General features: G+C 37.8%; 1 protein-coding gene across 2 annotated transcripts; it reads left to right on the forward strand.

Moving 5' to 3' along the window:
* Positions 1-5,610: 5,610 nt before the first annotated feature.
* LOC101275369 (prorelaxin) lies at positions 5,611-11,498 on the forward strand. Of its 2 annotated transcripts, none has more exons than XM_004279108.3 (2): positions 5,611-5,932; positions 10,968-11,498. In XM_004279108.3, the coding sequence occupies exons 1-2, from the start codon at positions 5,722-5,724 to the stop codon at positions 11,306-11,308; spliced, it is 552 nt and encodes a 183-aa protein (XP_004279156.1). In that variant the 5' UTR covers positions 5,611-5,721; the 3' UTR covers positions 11,309-11,498. The 2 variants fall into 2 exon arrangements, with proteins under 2 accessions (XP_004279156.1, XP_033260074.1); XM_033404183.2 differs by lacking the exon at positions 5,611-5,932 and adding an exon at positions 6,033-6,229.
* Positions 11,499-21,897: the final 10,399 nt, after the last annotated feature.

Here is a 21,897-nt window from a genome sequence, read left to right on the forward strand (position 1 = left end):
GTAAGAGGTTCAAGAGCCAACCAGCACACCTGTATATCTTTGCTATACACATTATTTGAGTAAATTTGGATTTCTAATTAGGTCAAATTATGGATCTTTGCTTCTGTTTTATTTTTCTTTTCTTTTTTTCCTTCCCCTATACCTAGGTTCCTGCCCTCCCTCCTTCCTTCCTCCCTTCCTTCCTTTCTTCCTTCCTCCCCTGTCCCCGTCTCCATTTTTTTCTTTCTCCCTCTCCCTTTTTTTGGTTGGTCACTAGATACAGTTTTTTTTCGGGGAGGGGGTGCTCTCTACCCTGCACTTATTTATAAATTTCTTCCTCCAGAGTCTCAAATCATCAGGCTTAGGGGCCACTTCCATGGCAGCGGTTGCTTTTTAGGGTTTAAGGACCCCAGGCTTAAGTCAGGTTTGAATTAACTCCTTTGCTGTGCCACAGGGATGCTATGGATATTTTTCCCTATAACCCTGAGGCGCAGGATGTTTGTTGTGACAGAAGCATAGGCGGCAGCAGCAACAGAAGAGGTATTTAAAGGTCCTGCTGCGCTGTCTGCTATTAGGTATGTGAACTACAGCACCAAACCTGTTGGCTTCTCTCTCTCTCTCTCTGTTCAATTTCCCTAAGAACATTTTGTATTTCTAGCTACAAAAAGTCATGGCTTTCAGTTTCTGTCTCCATCCAATCACCTAGATTGCAGATCTTCTGGGTGATTGTGGGAAAAGTTCAGGAGCTGAGCAGTAAGCCTTGTGGGTGGCCACCTCTTCCTCCAGGGAATACCAGTCAATCTCCCAGGAGTCAGGGTCCACATCCAAGAAGGTAATGTTTGAGGGCCATCAAGCTCTGGGATTGTCAGATTAGCCCTTTGGCATCCTGGTAATCAGCAACACTGAGCAAAGCTGAGGTACACTGGACAGGGATTTTGCAATAGGAGAGCAGTTGAGTTACATCCTCTGGTGTTTTGGGAGGGGCTGGTACCAAATGCTCCCCAGCTTTTCTTTTCTCCTCAGCCCCTGGCCACAGGCCTCTATGGCTTTACACCTTGATACACTTGGGGGTCAAAAGAGTACATATGACAGAAGCAAGGGAAGCAGCAGCACAGGAGGCAGGCACTACCTTTGCCTGAGCAATAATTCTTCTTAAGCAACTGGGGTGCCATGCTTAATTCTCCCGGGGATGGTGGTGTCCTTCCTTTTCACAAACCTCACAGAGGTCCATCCCTGAGCCTGTCTCAGAGGAGCAAAATCACAAATAATATCCATATGGCTGCCCCCAAGCTGCCAGTTACGATCACCAGGCTAGATGCAGTGACCAGATCATTCTAGCTGGATCCTTGAAAATTGGAACTCAAGAGCCAATCAGTTAAGGTTAGCTGTCCCCACCTTAACAGGCAGGAGCCTCGGAGACCACCTGCTAAAAACGGGCCAAACCCAACAACATATCAAGCTGTGGTACAGTAAATTAATGACAATTCTTGTCTTGGGAATGAGAGTATTTTAGGGTAGAAAGAGTTGGCAATACCGACAAAGACAAAAAGTATACCCAAAGCATAGGACTACAGCAACTGGTAGTTCTGTCTCAGGTGGTCTTTGCCATAACATGGAACCAATTAGTTAGCCAAGAGAAGTTCATTAAAGCTGAACAAGTGTCCTTGGTGATGACTGGCCATCTTGTTCATGATGCCATTGTTTTAATTGCCTCCTTTTTATCCAGTTGGTAAGGAGGGAATTCCACCCCAGAGTTATAGGATGGCCACATACAACATTCAACACCTGACACTGGAGAGATGAGATGGGCAGCAGTTTATTAGTCATATACTCACAGCCCAGGGTAGGAAGACACTGCATGCCACACAAGGTGACATGGGAGCTGTATTCAGAACAGAATGAACAACCAGGGGCTGTGGGAGGCAGGCCTTGTAGTATCGAGAGAGAGGTAACCCTGGTTACTGTGAGAAAATGTAATTGGCTTTGAATAATTCCATTGGCTAGCAGGGAAATGAAACCCATTACTCAGAGATAAGCAGGAATTGTGCCTGGTCCTCTTGCTGAGGAGGGACTAGTGGACTCCATCTGTGGGAGCAGAATAGGGAGGGGAACTTGTGGTTAAGCCATTTAAGTCCCTCCTAGTTTCACCAGATGTTAAGGCAACATATAATATTAGGCCTTAATTTTAGACTCAGTATATTAACATTTATGTTGATTTAAAAAACTAGCATATTTGCAGACCTATTATTGAGTGCCTACCACATGACAAGCATGTATCATCAGTGAACAGAACTAGGATCCCTATTCACATGGAGTTTCCATCAGGTGGCATGATTCTTTCTGAACATTCCCTTAGCACATGTATTATTATTTGTGTAGAAATAAGAAGAAAGAAAAAAATGAAGTTATTTATCTTTTCTAATCTCTTAACCAAGAGATTTCCAAAGGTTTGATGACCAGAGGACTTTTTGAAGACCTCAATTTCCCTTTACTTTTTGTTTCAGTCTTCTTGATAAAGCAGCATGATAACCTGAAGTGAAAGCACAAAACATCTTATCTCTATGAGATATAGAGTCAGCAATGACTTCTGACCAGGATGCTCGAAAAATTACAAAGGTTTACCTCTCCTCCTTCCGCAAATCCCAGTTAAATGACAGAAGAAATATACAAGCAAAAATAGATCCAATGCAGTCCTGATTATCATGAGGATTGAGTGGGGTTATCTGCTATTGACAGATCAGAGAAAACAATGAAAATTTATTATAAGACATAAAGCTTGTAGAAAGATATTAGTGGTGAAATATAAAAGAGCAGAGTCTCATATCTTTTAAAAAGTGAGTTTCTCTGAGAACCACTGGCCAACACCAACTGGATATAGTGGAGGCTGGAAGGTAATGCAGATAGAAGGCCACGAGCAAGGGAATTCAATAAAGGACTATAGAACCTCAGAGAGTGTCTGCCACCCAGGACAAAGTTTATTGGAAATGGAGATAACCCAGAAGAACAGTGGCAGTGCCCAGGAAACTTATACCCTGGGCAGGACAAAGATGCAGCCCCAGAGACAAAAACCAGCTCCCCAAACCCTGCCCTGACCTATGTCTCTCATCCCCTCCTCCACAAAATCCCTGGAGGCAGTGTTCCTGGTCCCAGAATCTGCATTCACTGCTTCTTATTATATGACGGGTTTTTAAGTGGTACAAAAATAATCTGTGGTAAAGCATCTAGCATAAGCACTTAAATAATTACTGCAATCTTTAAAATATCTAATTCAATCACTACTAAAGCATACCTAAAACTCTCATGAGAAACTGATGAATGTAAACTTAATTTATTTCTTGTATAAAATATTTCCTCCACTTATATATATGTATCAATTAGAAATGTAAATAACAGAAAATGCTAAAAGAGTAGCTTCAAAGAAGTCTGTGGGGTAAACATCCAACCCTGTTTAGCATCTGAATGATGCCAGTAGGCTCCTCACACTTTTCCTGTTGCTACCTCCTATTTTCCCCACCTCTTGGTTCCAAGACAGCTGCTCAGTGTACGTGTTTCAGATAGGAAAAGAAGGGGACAGAAGAAGACTTAGTGCCTGGATCAGAAAAGCAAAGGCTTTGCCAGAAACGTCCACCCGTGTGCTTATGTCCTACTGGCCAGAACTGTGTCACATGGACACTGTTACCTGCAGGAGACATTAGAAAATCATTTCTACCACTTACAGCTTGAGCTTGGTAGAGAGACTTGAGGTAGTTAAGGGTGAAGGGTCTAAAAAGGAGATTGAGGCAATTTCACTTACTGTTACTATAGGTTTGCTTACTGCTTTGTACCTCCAACAGCTGTTTTAAAGACATTACTGTTTATCCATTAACTTTCACCATGCAGATTAATGCTAACTGGAGCTAGATCCAAGGGATACAGTGGAATCAAAGAAAGGGGGCTTTGGAATCCAGTAGACATGGGTAGGAATCCCAGCTCCAGCACTTTCCAGGTGTGTGCATGGCACACATTTGGTTTTTCTCTTTAAAGAGGTTTCTTTGGGTTTTGTTGTTGCGTTTGTTTTAAGAATATGAAATACCATTTAGTTGTGTCTATAAAAGCTATGAATCCTGAATTTGCCTGTTACCCTTAACAGTAGGGCAAGCCCACATCTGGCACATGTGCTAGACAAGGTTGCACAAGTTAACTTGACTACTCTCAGCTTGCTTCCTCTCTCTGTAAAATGAGAAAATGGCCACTTCACTGGACAGTTGTGAGGACTCTATAAGATTACCTAAGTAAGGTAAAACATTACACTCCCCTGGAAATTTATATTTTAAATGAGCAGTTACTTTGGAGGACAGCCCTGTAAATGGATTATTTTTTGCAATAACTGTGAACCCACAAAAATACCGTCAAACCTCAGTTTTGAGAAGCCTGTCCCAAATTGCTTGTCTTAGCAGAAACCCATCTAAAAGCACTATCGTGATCATTCCACAGCTTTGGTCAGATTTTTTTGAGCAATTATGCAATGCATAGCATATGACCAGTGCTGAGTGCACCCTGTTAAAATTAGCAGCAATCTACAAATTAGAACTATTCTATTCCATAGCTATATTTGTAACTAAGTGATTGTTGACTTTTTACTCAAATTCAGAGCTACCCTAACTTCTTCCAGGTCTCTGATTTACCTGGTGGAGCTGAGGTAATCTGAGTACATTATGAAAACAAGCAAATAAATTATTGAAAAATGAACCTATTTGAACTTACAAGTTTACTGTCCATCTAGAAAACCTTAATGAACATATCAGCTCAAATTATATTGAATTCTTTAAAAGTTAAATTAGCAGGTGTTAAAAATTACCTCACCAAATACAGCAAACATAGAGTACAGCAAAAATAAAATAATCATATAATTTTTGTGCTGTAATCTGCATTATATTCCAAAATATTCTTTCTGGAACTGTGGGATTCCATTGCTTTTTTTCTTTTCTTTTTTGGTCTCTCTCGAGACACAGAATACAATCTCAAATTAAAATACTCAAGTAACTGGTTACAATCAAGCTATGTTCCAGAGGAGTCCAAGGAAAGTCAGTGGAGAAAGTACATTGTAAACTTAGGACACTGTACAAGCCTAAAGCGATGCATTGAGGATTTTAATGTTTTCACCAGGATTTAGATAAAAAGTCATCAGTTCTCCCTCTCTTGTCAATGATATATCCATTCATTCATCATATTTTTATTTACTGATATACCAGACACAATATTAATTAATCTAACTATAATCTTATTTAGATTTGAAGGCTCACGCTGGGTTGTGAGAATATGGGTGATTTCAATTTTATTCTTGATATAATTTAGCACAGTGGCCATGCCTAGCTTTATAATAAAGACTTCAAATATTGACTAACCCTACCCAAGTATACAAAATGGTTTGAGGGAAAGAAAAAAGAGAGGAAAAAAACCCCAAACAACTGTAAAAGGGCCACGAACAAAAGGATGGACAAATGGAGAAAAGTTGGTAAGGGTAAACCAGAGCTGGTGGGGGAAGGGGGTATTTCAAACAGGTGGGTGGGGAAAGGGGTGGAGCTTGGACCCTTGACTCAAGGTCTAAGCGGTAGCCAGAGGGCTATAAAAGCTTGGTGGAGTCAGGCAGGGAAAGCAACCTAAAGGCCAGGATTGGCACGCTGACGGAGGCCGGTAGGCTACAGCAGGTGCAGTATCTCGAGAAAGGCTAAAACGCTCAGAGCAGACGAGATCAGGTCCAGGATGCCGCGCCAGTTCTTGTCCCACCTGCTAGGGGTCTGGCTGCTACTGAGTCAACTTCCCAGAGAGATTTCAGGCCAGAGGACGAACGACCTTATTAAGGCATGCGGCCGAGAATTAGTCCGCCTCTGGGTCGAGATCTGTGGCTCGGTCTCCTGGGGGAGAACGGCTCTGAGCCTGGAGGAGCCTTGGCTGGGATCCGGACCGCCCGCAGGTGAGAGCACCCAACCCCCGCCCCCGACCAGCCGCTCTGCACTTCCCATTGGTTGCTGTCCGGCTGCCGAGCAATGGGAAGGGCTGCCCACATGACTCTGAAGCTGCCGGTGCCTAAAAGTTTGGGATTTTGCCTCGTAACTTGCTTTCTAGTCAGGATTTCACCCGGGATTTCACCACAGGGAGAGAAAGCAGCGGGAACAGCAAGTGGCCTTACCTGAGAGGCACTTGGTGCCTTCACCTCCTGTCAGTCCGGGTGGCGGGGCAGGGAGGGAGAAGGAGGAAGCTACAGAGGGAGGTAAGTGCTCAAAAACCCACAGTAGGCGGGGCGTACTCAGCCCGGAGGATCCGTACTCAGGCCAGAGGATCAGTCCGAGGGCAGGACTGAAGGCTTGCTGATGGATGGGGCAACTGGACAGGGCATCTTGAGATGACAGGGGGCAAACAGTGAGGTGTGAGCTGGTTATCACGCGTATTTGCGCACCAAAGGGCATAGGGCAGAGACCTATGATAGGGTCCTGAAATGTAAACATAAAAGGGGGCCTTAAATTTAACGACCCTCCTTTGTTTTTTTTTTTAAAAAAAAGCAATCTCGGCTGTGGCCCATGCCATCGAAAACTTACTCTTTTATTTTTATTTGTTAACTTCACCAAAGGGGAGGACCTAGCCTCCCACTTCTTTGAACTGAGTCTTGAAGTTCATGTGTGAGAGAAGGGATTAAAGAGAAAGAAAAGGGCCTGATGGTCTACAAGAGAAACTGAAGGGGAACAAGAGTCAAGGGAAGTTTGCCCTTCAGCCAAACAAAGCAGAAAACGTGATTGATGCTTCAAGCATTTAGAAGCTGCAATGGATTTTCTTTAAAAAAGCAAGATCTCAGAATCAAATCTGGAATTTTTTTTTAAAAATCACTGTTAAGTTATAAAGCATTTATAAAGATAAATTGGAAGCTAAGTTTAAGTAACAATGGAAACTTTCACTGAGGTATAGCCTAGTCTAATCACTGTAATGGGTCATGTTAAAATCAGAGAGGGCAAGCTCAATTATGAATAATTGTTTTATATTTCACAACACATGCAATTTATGATAAATCACAACTATATTTATAGGCTATATGCATATCCTCTATATAAGTGACCCTCATGTAAAATCATTGTGCACACTAAGTACATTTACTGTCCTTTTATGGGACTTAAAATATGATTATAAAGTTTTTTACCTAACTTTTCTACATTGTTGGTCAGAGACGGATTTATTTAATGCAAGTTTTTACATACTTCTTGTATAATATTAATAGAAGAGTACCACAGAGTTTAGGAATTCACTGATTCAAAGTAGGCAAGACCAGATTGCATTTGCTTGTTTCACTTTTTCTGAATAAATAATATGCTCATATTAAAGACTGAAAAATATACGTAAATACAATAATGAAAAGCACCATTAGATATTAAAGACTGAAAAAAATCTGTGAATTTAATGATAAAATGAAAATATCTATATTAGATGAGGAAATGGAAAGCAATATTAATATTTGGCAATAGGTATGTGTATCTCCTGCATTTTCATTTAACATTATATTGTGAGCATCTTCTCACATTGTTAGACTCCAAAAAGATAATTTAAAATTTCTTTCTGGTATTCCACGTCATAAATCTACCATATATATTTAACCATTCTTAGCAGACATTTAGGTTGTCTCCAGATTGTTGCTTAAAAATGGTTTTCTGACTACATTTATACCTATCTAGATATTTGGCCAAATTTCTATTTCTGTAGAAAAGGATAGTGATTTTAAAATATTTTTAAAGAACTGTCTTTGTCACTGCTCAGTACATAATTTAACTGGAAATAATCTAACAAACTATTGCCTGCAAGTGAGGATCAAGGGAAGTGTTTAAATTACTAATTAAGAATCACTTTGGAAGTACATGTCAATAATCTGTGATTCATGAGGTTTAAAACCTCTATTGTTCGATAGTTTCTATCTGTTTGTACATTATTAAATTATTTTCCCACAATGCGTGCAGAAATAATACTCACTGTACCATTTTAAAAACAAGATAGATATTTTTAATTAGAAGAAGTCTATGTTAGTAAGAGTTTAGTCCAAAATATACTGATTAGGAGGCATTTGTATGAATTCAGGTTGATTAGGATATTATCTTTTAGACTCCAGAACCTAAAGTTGTTGTGAATTGCAAAATGTTTCAAAATAAATTTAAAAAATAATTTTAATAAAGAGTACAATGCAGGCAACAAAAGCAAAATTAGACAAGTGAGGCTACATCAATAGACAAAACTTCTGCACAGCAAAGGACATGCTCAATAACGAAGGGGCAACTTATGAAATAGGAGAAAATATTTGCAAGCCATGTACCTGATAAGGAGTTAATTTCCAAAATATATAAAGAACTCCTACAACTCAATAGCAAAAAAACTAATAACCTGGTTTTAAAATGGGCTAAAGACTTGAATAGACATTTCTCCAAAGAAGACATACAAATGGCCAACAGGTATAAGAAGCAATGCTGTATATCACTAATCATCAGGGAAATTGAAATCAAAACCAAAATGAGCTATCACTTCACACCTGTCAGGATGGCTATTATCAAAAAACAAAGGAAAAGTGTGGTTAAGAATGTGGAGAAATTGAAACCCATGTATATAGTATACTGTTGGTGGGAAAGCAAATTTGTGCATTCACTATGGAAAAGAGTGTGGAGGTTCCTCAAAAAAAAAAAAGAACTACCATATGATCAGCAATTCCACTTCTGGTATTTATTCAAAAGAACTGAAATCAGTATCTTGAAGAGACATTACCACTCCCATAATCACTGCAGCAATATTCACAATAGCCAAGATGTGGAAACAACTTAAATGTCCATCCACAGACGAATGAATAAAGAAAAGGTGGTATATACATACAATGGAGTATTATTTGGCCTTAAAAAAGGAAATCCTAAAATATGCAACAACATGGATGAACCTGGAGGACATTATGCTAAGTGAAAAATGCCTGTCTCAGAAGGACAAATACTACTTGATTCCACTATTATAAGTATCTAAAATAGTCAGACTCATAGAAGCAAAGAATAAATGGTGGTTACCAGGATTGGGAGGAGGGAAAAATGGGGAGCTGCTAATTATCATGTATAAAATTTCAATTATGCAAGATGAATTGGTTCTAGAAATCTGATTTATAACACTGTACCTATAGATAATCATGGTGTATTGGGCACTTAAAATTCTGTTAAAAGGGTAGATCTCACGTTAAATGTTCTTACCAAAAAAAAAAAAAAAAAAGAACTCTGGGAACTCTGTCACATTTTTGTGAATTTTCTGTAACTTTAAAAGTATTTCAAAATAACAAGTTTTTAAATTGAAAATAAAAAGTGCCAAAAACAACAACCTATGAATAAATGTAATAGAAACTACAAATGTTTTGCCTGATTCATTAACTGGCTTCAAGTATATGGAAAGTTACAATCAGCTTTTCTTTGTATTCAATAATTAGAAAAGGTTTAAGTTAGAGCAAGGAGAGTTTTTATGAAGAGATTGAATTGAACTTAGGATGTCTTACTGAGGGAAAATGTGAACATTTCTGACTACCAAAAAATGGTATAAATTCTCATCTGTCATTGCCAGTTTGGAACTTGAATGAGAGAAAACATTGGGAGGAAAAATAAAATGTTAGAATATTGTTTTCTTTCCACTGAAAACTCCAATCGTTGAAGTTTGTTGTTGGCTGAGATCCTTGCTACAGAACTCATAGGAAGTGAACAAGCTGAGACCATTCCTGCCTGGGTGAGGGGGCATGGTTTTCTCTGATCTGTAAGCATCAGTGGTTGCCCAGGAATCTACTTTCCATGTTTAGATTTATATCTCTTGACCTCATTGTTTCCACTATTTCAGGAGGAATGTCTTATTATAAGCTGAAATGGACAGTTTTGCTGTCCATGAAAAACAACAAGTAGTGATCCAGGTTTACACTATAATTTAAACTTCATCTGTGTTTCAACTTTTTTTTCGTGCTGTAACTCTCAAAATTGTGTAATGGGGATAGGTAAGGTTAGGATAGAATTTACCTGGAAGTTTTTTGAGGGCAGGAAAGATGTTTTCTTTTTATTTATACCTCTAATCTGGCAGAGCCAGAGACATGGAAACTATCAAAGGATGTTCAACTGAACTGAATGGGTGTAAAGAAGGAAGATGTCAGCTGGTCCCTGAAAGTTGCCAGCCCAAGTCTCAACCTTCATGTATACCCAATCCTGGGATGCTACTTAAGACCAGGCTCCCTTCCTAGGGAACACACAGAACTTGCATAGTTTATGATCTACAACATTGGAACAAAAACCATACACAGTAGTCAGTAGACACACACCACAACAGATTAAAAATCTCTTATAGTCAGTGATTTGTTGGTTAGTGTTCTTTTAACCCATTTCTCCATAAAGTAAAACATTACTGATTTGCAGTAAATACTCTAGGGAAGAGAAATTATTAATACATGTATAAGGAGCATCAGAGACTGGTATCTCCTGCCTGCTAGATCAGAGCAGTTGGAAATTCTGCTTTTTAACTTTATCCTGAAGCAGTAACTTGCCACCATGGAACAGTTGATAGTTTAAAATAATTAATATACTTTTCAAGGATTACTATCATAACTCAGAAGTTGCTTAGTCATGGAAATAAATTACTCAGGTAATAAAAATTCATCTGTGGTCAAACTGAGTGTTTTTGAGGATCAAGATGACTTCAGAAGTGTCAGAGATAAAAAAGTGCTATGGTGAAAGCATTAAAGGGACATGAGGAGAGATGACAAGGGTGCGAGTGGAGTAAAGCAGAACTTTGGTAATGTTGTTTCACCTGCCCAGCTATAATAAACTAAGCTTTTTAGATATCAGGACACTTGCTGATTCTGTTTTATTGTTGAATTCTATTGAGGCAATGCTTTCCTTTGTGTCTATGCAAAATTTTATAGTTTTCCTGATGTACTTTAACATGAATATTTTTTCTCTTCCTCCTCTTTTTGAAATTAGAAATCATGCCACCCTCCATCACCAAAGATGCAGAAACCTTAAAGATGCTGTTGGAATTCGTTCCTAATTTGCCACAGGAGCTGAAGGCAACACTGTCTGAGAGGCAGCCATCACTGAGAGAGCTACAACAATCTGCATTAAAGGATTCAAATTTTAACTTTGAAGAATTTAAGAAAATTATTCTTAATAGACAAAATGAAGTAGAAGACAAAAGTCTTTCAGAATTAAAAAACTTAGGCTTAGATAAACATTCCCGAAAAAAGAGACTGTTCCGTATGACACTGAGTGAGAAATGTTGTCAAGTAGGTTGTATCAGAAAAGATATTGCTAGATTATGCTGAGAGGAAGCTGTGTATTTCATCTAATGTTCACATGTATTCTCACTGACACATTCACCGATGCCTCTGTCGCCCCACTGATTACTAGAATATGAGAAATTATTTTTAGTGTTTAGGTTTTTCAGTTGATGTGTAAGAAAATGTCCCTTGCATTATTGTAGTTTCTGATAATAATACTTTTTATGTGAGAAGATATTTTTGGTTTTTATTAATGATATAATTATGTTATTGCTTTTTTAATGCTATTAACTTAAAATGACAATAAAATCTTTATCACTTTAGCCACACACAATAACTCAAAGAAAATTTTAGAACTAGATAGCTTAGTAAAATGCTATGTCTTGCATAAGTGAGAATGGACAAGTCTATTTTTGAAATCTGTATCTGATAAATTATAATCTGTCACCATTTTCCCTCCAAACAGAATGCCCAAATGTTCTTTCACAACTTAATATCAAATGAATTATTTTAATAGCAAAAAAATAAATAAAAATTTAAAAATAACTTACACAATACCTAACACCAGGTACATAAAATGGACCAAAACTTTTTTATTGAAATTAACTCTTAGTTCGAATACGCAGTCACAAGATTTGAACTTTTCTAGTAGATTTTAAAATATTTTTTGTGTCTTACTGAACTATTAATTGCAAAAAAATCAGATTGGACCCTAAATAAATTTAATTTAGTTGAGGCCATATAAACTCAAGTATTTTTCAAACTAGGGTTCTTACCTTAATTCTACTGTCTAAAACACTAAAAAGTAAATTATAACTTTTTAAGGAGAAAAATGAATATATAATACATATAAAAGAGAATAAACAATTTAGTATCATATATTATAGAAAAACTGTATTAGCAAGGAAACATACTTTGTTTGCTATTTTAGAATTTACAAACCATTTCTATAACAAAATAACTGTGAAATGATATGAAAACTTATTAGTATAGTAAATTAACAGAGTTATCATCTTAGTGTTTAGCCAGTTCCTTTGATTTACATACACTTAAATTTTTAGGCAGCATTTATAGAAAAAAGTACACTTAAATAGCAATTTAGTCTCCATCATATGTCTGTAAATAGAATTTAAAAGGATTAAAACAGCAACTCCCATATTTCAAATTCCCATACATGATTAATCATAATCAGGCCTCCAACTAAGGCCACCTTGTAAAACTTCATAAAAGGCTGTGGAACCTCAGAGGCCATAAGCCACCTTGGACAAAGCCTGGAAGAGTGCTGTCTGAAATGGAAAACCCAACACAGGAGAACAAGGGCAGTGACCAGGAAGCTTACAGCCCAGAAAGGACAAAGAGGCATCCCCAGACACAAGAGGCATCTCCCCAGACCCTGCCCTGGCCCATGTCCCTCATCTGCTTCTCCACAAAAGCCCTGAAAACAGGGCTCCTAGCCCAAGAATCTGTATTCACTAACTCTGATGATATCACTTTTTAAGTGCTACAAAGACCGTCTGTGGTTAACCATCTACTATAAATACTACGATAATCAGTTAACATCTTTAAGATATCTAATTCTTGGGCTGCTAAAGTCCTCCTAAAACTCTCATGAGAAGCTGATGACTGTATGCTTAATTTATTTCTCATATAAAAAATTTACTCAGGGGGCTTCCCCAGTGGCACAGTGGTTAAGAATCCACCTGCCAACGCAGGGGGCACGGGTTCGAGCCCTGGTCTGGGAAGATCCCACATGCTGCGGAGCAACTAAGTCCATGCGCCACAATTACTGAGCCTGCGTCCAGAACCCTCAAGCCACAACTACTGAGCCCACGTACTGCAATTACTGAAGCCTACGTGCCTAGAGCCCGTGCTCCGCAACAAGAGAAGCCACCACAATGAGAAGCCCGTGCGTAGCAGCGAAGACCCAATGCAGCCAAAAAAACCCACTGTTTATATATATGTATCAGTGAGGATTGTGTTCCCTGTAAATAACAGAAAGCCCTACAACAGTGGCTTCAAAGAAGACTGTGGAGTGAACATCCAACACTGAATGATGCCAGCAGTCTCCTACCACCTTTCCAGTCAGTTCTGCTTAACACATAGGCCTTCCTCCTTATACACTTCTTTCTCCTCATGAGCCCAAGATGGCTGCTGCACATCTAGATCTGTGTACATTTTAGGACATAAGAAGGCTTAGTGCCTGGATCAGAAAAGCAAACGCTTTGCCAGAAACCTCCACATGTGTGCTTATTTCACATTAGCCAGAACTGTGTCACATGGATACTACTACCAGCAAGAGACATTGGGAAATCATTTCTACCACTTAGAGACTAGAGAGTTGAGGTAGGCAAGGGAGAAGGGTCTAGCAAGGAGATTGGATCAGTCAACCTACAGCTTTGCTCATACTTGCTGTTCTTGTACCTACAATGTCTGTTTCAAATACATTAATCTTTATTTATTAACTTTCACCATTAAGATGAACTCCAACTGGAGTTGGATCCAAATGGTATGAGAAAAAGAAAGAAGTCTTTGGAATCCAGTAGACATGGGTAGGAATGCTCTAGCACTTATCAGCTACATGCATGGGCACATTTAATATATCTCTTTAAAAAGCTGTCTTTCTTTTGTTTGGACTGAAAACATTTTAATTTCTGAGTTAACAGACATTATTTTTTATTTGAACTATAGTTGCTGTACATTATGTTACAGGTGTACAATACAGTGATTCATAATTTTTAAAGGTTATGCTCCACTTATAGTTATTATAAAATATTGATTATATTCCCTGTGTTGTACAATATTTCTATATAGCTTATCTTATGCATAATAGTTTGTACCTCTTACTCCCCTACCCCTACAGTGCACCTCCCCACTTCCCTCTCCCCTCTGATAACTACTGGTTTCTTCTCTATATCTGTGAGTCTGCTTCTTTTTTGTTACATTCACTGGTTTGCTGTATTTTTTAGATTCTACATAGGAGTGATATCATACAGTATTTGTCTTTCTCTGACTTTTCACAGCATAATACCCTCCAAGTCCATCCATGTTGCTGCAAATGGCAAAATTTCATTCTTTTTTATGGCTGAGCAGTATTCCTGTAGTATGTGTGTTAGTGTCTGTGTGTGTGTGTATGTATTATACAACATCTTCTTTATCTATTCATCTGCTAATGGACACTTAGGTTGCTTCCAATTTTAAATAACGCTGCTATGAACATTGGAGTGCATGTATCTTTTTGAATTAGTGTTTTTGTTTTCTTCAGATATATACCCAGGAGTGGAATTGCTGGGTAATATGGTAGTTCTATTTCTAATTTTTTGAGAAACTTCCACACTGTTTTCCACAGTGGCTGTACCAATTTACATTCCCACCAACAGTGTTTGAGGGTTCTCTTTAATAGACGTTATTTTTTAAAGCAGTTTTAGTTTACAGAAAAATATAGTGAAAAGTATAGAGCTCCAATTTGCCCTCTCATCCACAAATACAGTTTCCCCAATATTAACATCTTGTATTAGTGTGGTAAAATTGCATCAACTGATGAACCAATATTGATATATTATTACTAACTAAGATCTGTGGTTTATATTAGGGTTCATTCTTTGTTGTACATTCTGTGTTTTTTAAAATAATTATTTGTTTTTAGATCAGTTTTTAAGTTCACAGAAAATTTGAGTGATAAGTACAGAAGGTTCATCTTCCCAGCTTCCCCCCAACATTTGTATATTTGTTTCATGTGGTATATCTGTTAGGATTGATGAACCACACTGACATATCATTATCAGCCAAAGCCCATAGTTTACATTGTGGTTCAAACTTGGTGTTGTACATTCTACAGATTTTGACAAGTTTTTAATGACATGTATCCATCCTTATAGTATCATACAGAACAGTTTCATTGCCCTAAAAATCCCCTGTACTCCCTCCTTCCCCCCAGACCCTGGCAACCACCAATCCTTTTAGTCTCCACAGTTTTGCCTTTCCAGAAACTCATATAGTTCATTTCTTGATAGCACTGAATAACACTCCATTATATGGATATACCACAGCTTGTTTATCCATTCACCTATTAAAGAATGTCTTGGTTGCATCCAAGTTTTGGCAGTTATAAATAAATCTGCTATAAACTTCGTGTGCAGGTTTTTTTGTGCAGGACCTAAGTTTTCAACTCATTTGTGTAAATACCAAGGAACATAATTGCTAGGTCATATGGTAAGAATAGGTTTAGTTTTTTTTTTTTTTTTTGGTACGCGGGCCTCTCACTGTTGTGGCCTCTCCCGTTGCGGAGCACAGGCTCCAGACGCGCAGGCTCAGTGGCCATGGCTCAAGGGCCCAGCCGCTCCGCGGCATGTGGGATCCTCCCGGACCGGACCGGGGCACGAACCCGCGTCCCCTGCATCAGCAGGCAGACTCACAACCACTGAGCCACCAGGGAAGTCCGAATATGTTTAATTTTGAAAGAACTGCTAAACTGTTTTCCAAAGTGGCTGAACCATTTCGCATTTCCACCAGCAATGAATGAGAGTTCCTTTTACTCCACAACTCACCAGCATTTGGTGCTGTCAGTGTTCTGGATTTAGGCCAAACAAATAGGTAGTGGTATCTCATTGTTGTTTAATTTGCAATTGCCTAATGATGTATGATGTTGAGCATCTTTTCAAATCCATCTTATTAGCTATCTGTATATCTTATTTGGTGAGGTGTCTGTTTAGATCTTTTGTCCATTTTTATATTGGGATGTTTGTTCTCTTATTGTTGAGTTTTAAGAGTTCTCTGTATATTTTGGATACCAGTCATTTATTAGATATGTGTTTTACAAATATTTTGTCCAGTCTATGGATTATTGTTTCATTCTCTCAAGAGTGTGTTTCATAGAGAAGGTTCTAATTTTAATTAAGTCCAACTTACCAATTTATATTTTCATAAATCATGCTTCTGGTATTATATCTAAAAAGTCATTGACAAACCCAACATCATTCAGATTTTCTCCAATGGTATCTTCTAGGAGGTTTATAGCTTTGCATTTCTTTTTATTGTGATAAAATACACATACCATAAAATTTACCACTTTAACGATTTTTTAAAAATAGCATCCACCTCTGTGGAAGGTGTTTTTTTTTTGGCTGTGCTGGGTCTTAGTCGTGGCATGTGGGATCTTTTAGTTGCGGCATGCGGGATCTAGTTCCCTGACCAGAGATTGAACCTGGGCCCCCTGCATTGGGAGCGTGGAATCTTAATCACTGGACCACCAGGGAAGTCCCCCATTTCAAAACCATTTTTAAGTGTACAGTTCACTGGTATTAAGTACATTCACACTGTTGTGCAATTATCACTATTCATGTCTGGAGCTTTTTTATTATCTCACACAGAACCTCAGTACCCACAAAATAGAAACTCCACATTCCACCCCTGCAAGCCTCTGGTAACCACTATTCTACTTTCTGTCTCTATGAAACTGCTTCTCTAGATCCTCATATAAGTAGGATCATACAATATTTGTCCTTTTGTGTGTGGCTTATTTCACTTAGCATAATGTTTTAAGGTTCATCCATCTTATAGCACATATCAGAAATTCATTCCTTTTTATGGTGGAATAATGTTTCACTGTATGTATGTACCACATTTTCTTTATCCATTCATCCATTGATGGACATTTGGGTTGTTTCCACCTTTTGGCTTTCGAGAATAATGCTATGAACACGGGTGTATAAATATTTAAGTTCCTGCTTTGAGTTCTTTTCAGTACATACCTCGGAATAAAATTGCTGGAGCCTATGATCATTCTATTCTTAACTTTTTGAGGAACCATCATACTGTCTTCCACAGCTGTACCATCTTACATTCCCACTAGCAGTGCCCACGAGTTCCAATTTCTCCACATGCTTGCCAACACTTATTTTTGTTTTGTTAATAGCCATCCTAATGGATGTGAAGTGAAATCTCATTGTGCTGATTTGCATTTCCCTAACAACTAGTGATATTGAGCATCGTTTCATGTGCTTATTGGCCATCTTCTTTGGAGAAATGTCTATTCAAGTCCTTCACCTATTTTAATTGGTTTATTTGTTTTTATGTTGTTGAGTTGTAGGAGTTCTTTATATATTCTAGATGTTAATACCTTTTCAATATGTAATTTGAAAATATTTTCTTCCATTCCATGAGTTGCCTTTCACTCTATTGACAGTCTTTTTTTTTTGGCTTAAACAACAAAATTTATTTTCTTATAATTCTGGAGGCTAGAAGTCCAAGATCAAGTTGCTATCAGGGTTGGCTTCTGGTGAGCCCTCTCTTCCTGGCTTGTAGATGCCACCTTCACACATGTTTTCACATGGCCTCTTCTCTGCAAGTGCATGGAGAGAGGGAGATCTTTGGTGTCTCTTCGTCTTCTTACAAGGATCACATCTCCACCCTTACAATTTCCTTGAACCTTAACTATCTCCATTAAGTGCCTTATCTCCAAATACAGTCACATTACAGGTTAGAACTTCAACATATGAAAGGGGGGTGTGGGGACACACAGTTCAACCCATAATAATGACCATTTTTATTTGCAGACCTTTTGTTAATATTTATTTATTTTTTATTGGAGTAAAATTGCTTTACAATGTTGTGTTAGTTTCTGCTGTATCATATGTTTGCAGACTTTTTAATGATGGCCATTCTGACTGGTGTGAGGTGGTACCTCATTGTAGTTTTGATTTATATTTCTCTAATAATTAGGGATGTTGAGCATCTTTTCATGTACTTGTTGGCCATCTATATGTCCTCTTTGGAGAAATGTCTATTTAGATCCTCTGCCCATTTTTCTATTGGGCTGTTTGTTTTTTCTTGTTGAGTTGTATGAGTTGTTTGTATATTTTGGAAATTAAGCCCTTGTAGGTCTTATCACTTGCAAAGATTTTCTCCCAGTCTGTAGGTTGCTTTTCATTTTGTTTATGGTTTCCTTTACTGTACAGAAGCTTGTAAGTTTGACAAGGTCCGATTTAAACTTTTTGCTTTTATTTCTATTGCCTTGGGAGACTGACCTAAGAAAACATTGGTACGATTTATGTCAGAGAATATTTTGCCTATGTTCTCTTTATGACAACCACCATTTTTTTTTTTTTTTTTTTTTTTTTTGTGGTACACAGGCCTCTCACTGGTGTGGCCTCTCCCGTTGCGGAGCACAGGCTCCGGACACGCAGGCCCAGCAGCGGCATGTGGGATCTTCCCGGACCGGGGCACAAACCTGTGTCCCCTGCATCGGCAGGCTGACTCTCAACCACTGCGCCACCAGGGAAGCCCGACAACCACCATTTTTAATGAAGTCAAACCTCCTCCCCAGGAAAGCAGCTCTAACTTACCAGTTGCCTAACTTTCAATGTTGTGCATTATTTGTATGAAAAGTGTTCTTTCCAATTTGGATTTGGCAGAAACTTCAAAACACACAGATAATCTAGTAGCATCTGCACCAGGTTTCAGAGGGTTGACAGTTCTCCCTGTTGATAGTCTTTTGATGCATAAAAGATTTTAAGTTTTAGTTAAATTTATCTATTTTTTCTTTGTTTCCTATGCTTTTGGTGTCACATCCAAGAAAGCATTCCCAAATCATTTGTCATGAAGTTTTTCCCCTGTGTTGTCTTCTGAGAGATTTATAGTTTTAGCTATTACATTTAGGTCTTTGATCCATTTGAGTTAATTTTTTATATGATATAAGGTAAGGGTTAAACTTCATCCATGTTCATGTGGATATCCAGATTTCCTGCATTATTTATTGAAAAAAAGTCATTTCCCCATTGAATGGTCTTGGCACCTTGTCAGAAACAATTTGAACATATGTGTAAGGGTTTATTTCTAGGCTCTGTATTCTATTCCTTAGATCTATATGTCCCTTCTAATGCCACTACAACAATGCTTTGATTACTGTATCTTTGTAGTAAGTTTTGAAATCAGGAAGTATCAGACCTCCAACTCTATTCTTTTTTTCAAGATTGTTTTGGCTATTCAGGGTCCCTTGTGATCTCATATGAATTTCAGGATGTGTTTTTCTATTTCTGCAAAAAAATCATTGGGATTTTGATAGGGATTGCACTGAATCTGCATATTGCTTTGGGCAGTACTGACATCTTAACAATATTAAGTCTTTCAACCTATGAACATCAGATGTCTTTCCACATAGTTATGCCTTCTTTAGTTTCTTTCAGCACTATTTTGTAGTTTTCAGTGTACAAATCGTTGACATCCTTTATTAAGTTTATTCCTAAATATTATTCTTTTTGATGCTATTTTAAATTGACTAGTTTTTAAAATATCCCTTTCAGATTGTTCACTGTTGGTGTATAGAAATTTAACTGATTTTTTCGCGTTGATTTTTTATACTGCAATTTCACTGAATTCATTTATTAGTCCAGCAGTTTGTGTGTTTGTGTGTGTGTGTGTGTGTGTGTGTGAGATCTTTAGGGTTTTCTACATCATATCATCTAGAAATAGAGAAAAATTTACTTCTCCTTTCCAATTTGGATGCCTTTTATTTCTTTTTCTTGCTGAATTGTTCTGGGTAAAACTACCAATACTATGTTGAAAAGAAGTTGCAAAAATGGGCATTGTTGTCTTGCTCCTCATCTTAGAGGAAAAGCTTTCAGTATTTCACCATTGAGCATGATATTAGCTGTGGGTTTTTCATACATAGCCTTTATTATGTTGAAGTATTCCTTTTATTTCTTGTTTGTTGAGTATTTTCTCATGAAAAGGTGTTGAATATTGTCAAAGCTTTTTTGCATCAATTGAGATGATCATGTGGATTTTCTTCTGTCATTTCTGTTTATGTGGTATACTACACTGATTTTCAGATGTTGAACCATTCTAGCATTCCATGAATAAATCCCACTTGGTCCTGGTATATGGTCCTTAGAATATGCTGCTCAATTTTGTTTGTTAATATTTTGTTGAGCATATTTTTTTTTTTTTTTTTTTTGCGGTACGCGGGCCTCTCACGATTGTGGCCTCTCGTGTTGCGGAGCACAGGCTCTGGACGCGCAGGCTCAGCGGCTCCACGGCATGTGGGATCCTCCCGGACCGGGGCACGATCCCGCGTCCCCTGCATCGGCAGGCAGACTCTCAACCACTGCGCCACCAGGGAAACCCTTGTTGAGCATTTTTGACTCCATATTCATAAGTGGCTTTGGTCTGTAGTTTTTCTTGTAGTGTCTTTGTGTGGTTTTGGTATCAGGGTAATGTTGACCTCATAGAATGAGTTAGGAAGAGTGCCTTCTTCCTCAATTTTTTGGAAGAGTTTGAGAAAGGTTATTGATAATTCTTCCCTAAATGTCAGGTAGAATTCACCAATGAAATTAACTGGTCTAGGGCTTCTCTTTGTTAGGAGGTTTTTGATTACTGATGCAATCTCTTTACTAGTTTATAAGTCTATTCAGATCTTCTATGTCTTCATGATACATTAAGGGAGGTTTTGTTTTTCTAGAAATTTGTCCATTTCCTGTAAGTTATGCAATTTGATAACATACAATTGTTCATGGTACACTATTATAATTCATTTCTGTAAAATCAGTAGTAATGTCTCCAATGTCATTTTTGATTTTAGTAATCTGTCTTCTCTTTATCATTGTCAATATAGCTAGTAGCATTTTGTCAGTTTTGTTGATCTTTACAAAGATCTACCTTAAAATTTTTTCTTATTGTTTTTCTATTCCTTATTTTATTTATCTCTGCTAATATTATTTTCCTCCTTTTGCTAGCTTTGAGTTGTTCGTTCTTTTTCTAGTTTATTAAGGTATAAAGTTAGATTGTTGGTACCATGGTACATATTATGGAATAATAGTCAGCATGTAAAAGCAAGCAAGTATTGATGAATATAATAACCTAGGTGAAAATCCACAGAACTAGGGTGAGTGAAAAACGCCAGTCCTAAAGTTTACATACTGTATGACTTCTTTATAAACATTCTTGAAATGACAAAGTTATGCAAAGGGAGAACCATTTCACCAAAGGTTAAGGCCAGGAGGAGTTGTTTGGGAGGGAAGTTGGTATGACTATAAGGAACTTTGTGGTATTAGAATGGTTCTATATCTTGACTATAACAATGTCAGCATCCTAGTTGTGATATTGTACTATAATTTTACAAGATGTTACCACTGGAGAAAAGGGATCTCTCTGCATGATTTCTTACATTCATTCACATGTGTGAATTTGTATTATCTCAAAATTTAAAAATTAATTTAAAAAATTCCTCAAAGCCCTAAGACCCTTAGGGATTCATTGTGAATTGTTTGCTGTGGACACTCAGGCAAAAGGGTAGGAATCCATGGAAGATATAAAGTAGTTGGAAAGATATTGGTTGTGAAATATAAAAGAACAAGAGATTCACTCTTTAGATATCTATTTCAAGTTCTACTAAAGTTTGCCTAAAACTCTCATGAGAAACTGATGAATGTATGCTTAATTTATTTCACATAAAAAATTGACACCACTTATATATTTGTATTGGTTAGGATTGTGTTCTCTGTAAATAATAGAATACCATACCACAGTGACTTAAATAAGCCTAAGTAGTAAACATCCAACCCTGGTCCAGCAATTCAGTGATGCCAGCAGGTTCCTCTCACTTTTCCTATCAGCTATGCTTACCATATAGGCATTCCTCC

Source organism: Orcinus orca, chromosome 6 (assembly GCF_937001465.1).
Source record: "Orcinus orca chromosome 6, mOrcOrc1.1, whole genome shotgun sequence".
NCBI lineage: Eukaryota > Metazoa > Chordata > Mammalia > Artiodactyla > Delphinidae > Orcinus > Orcinus orca.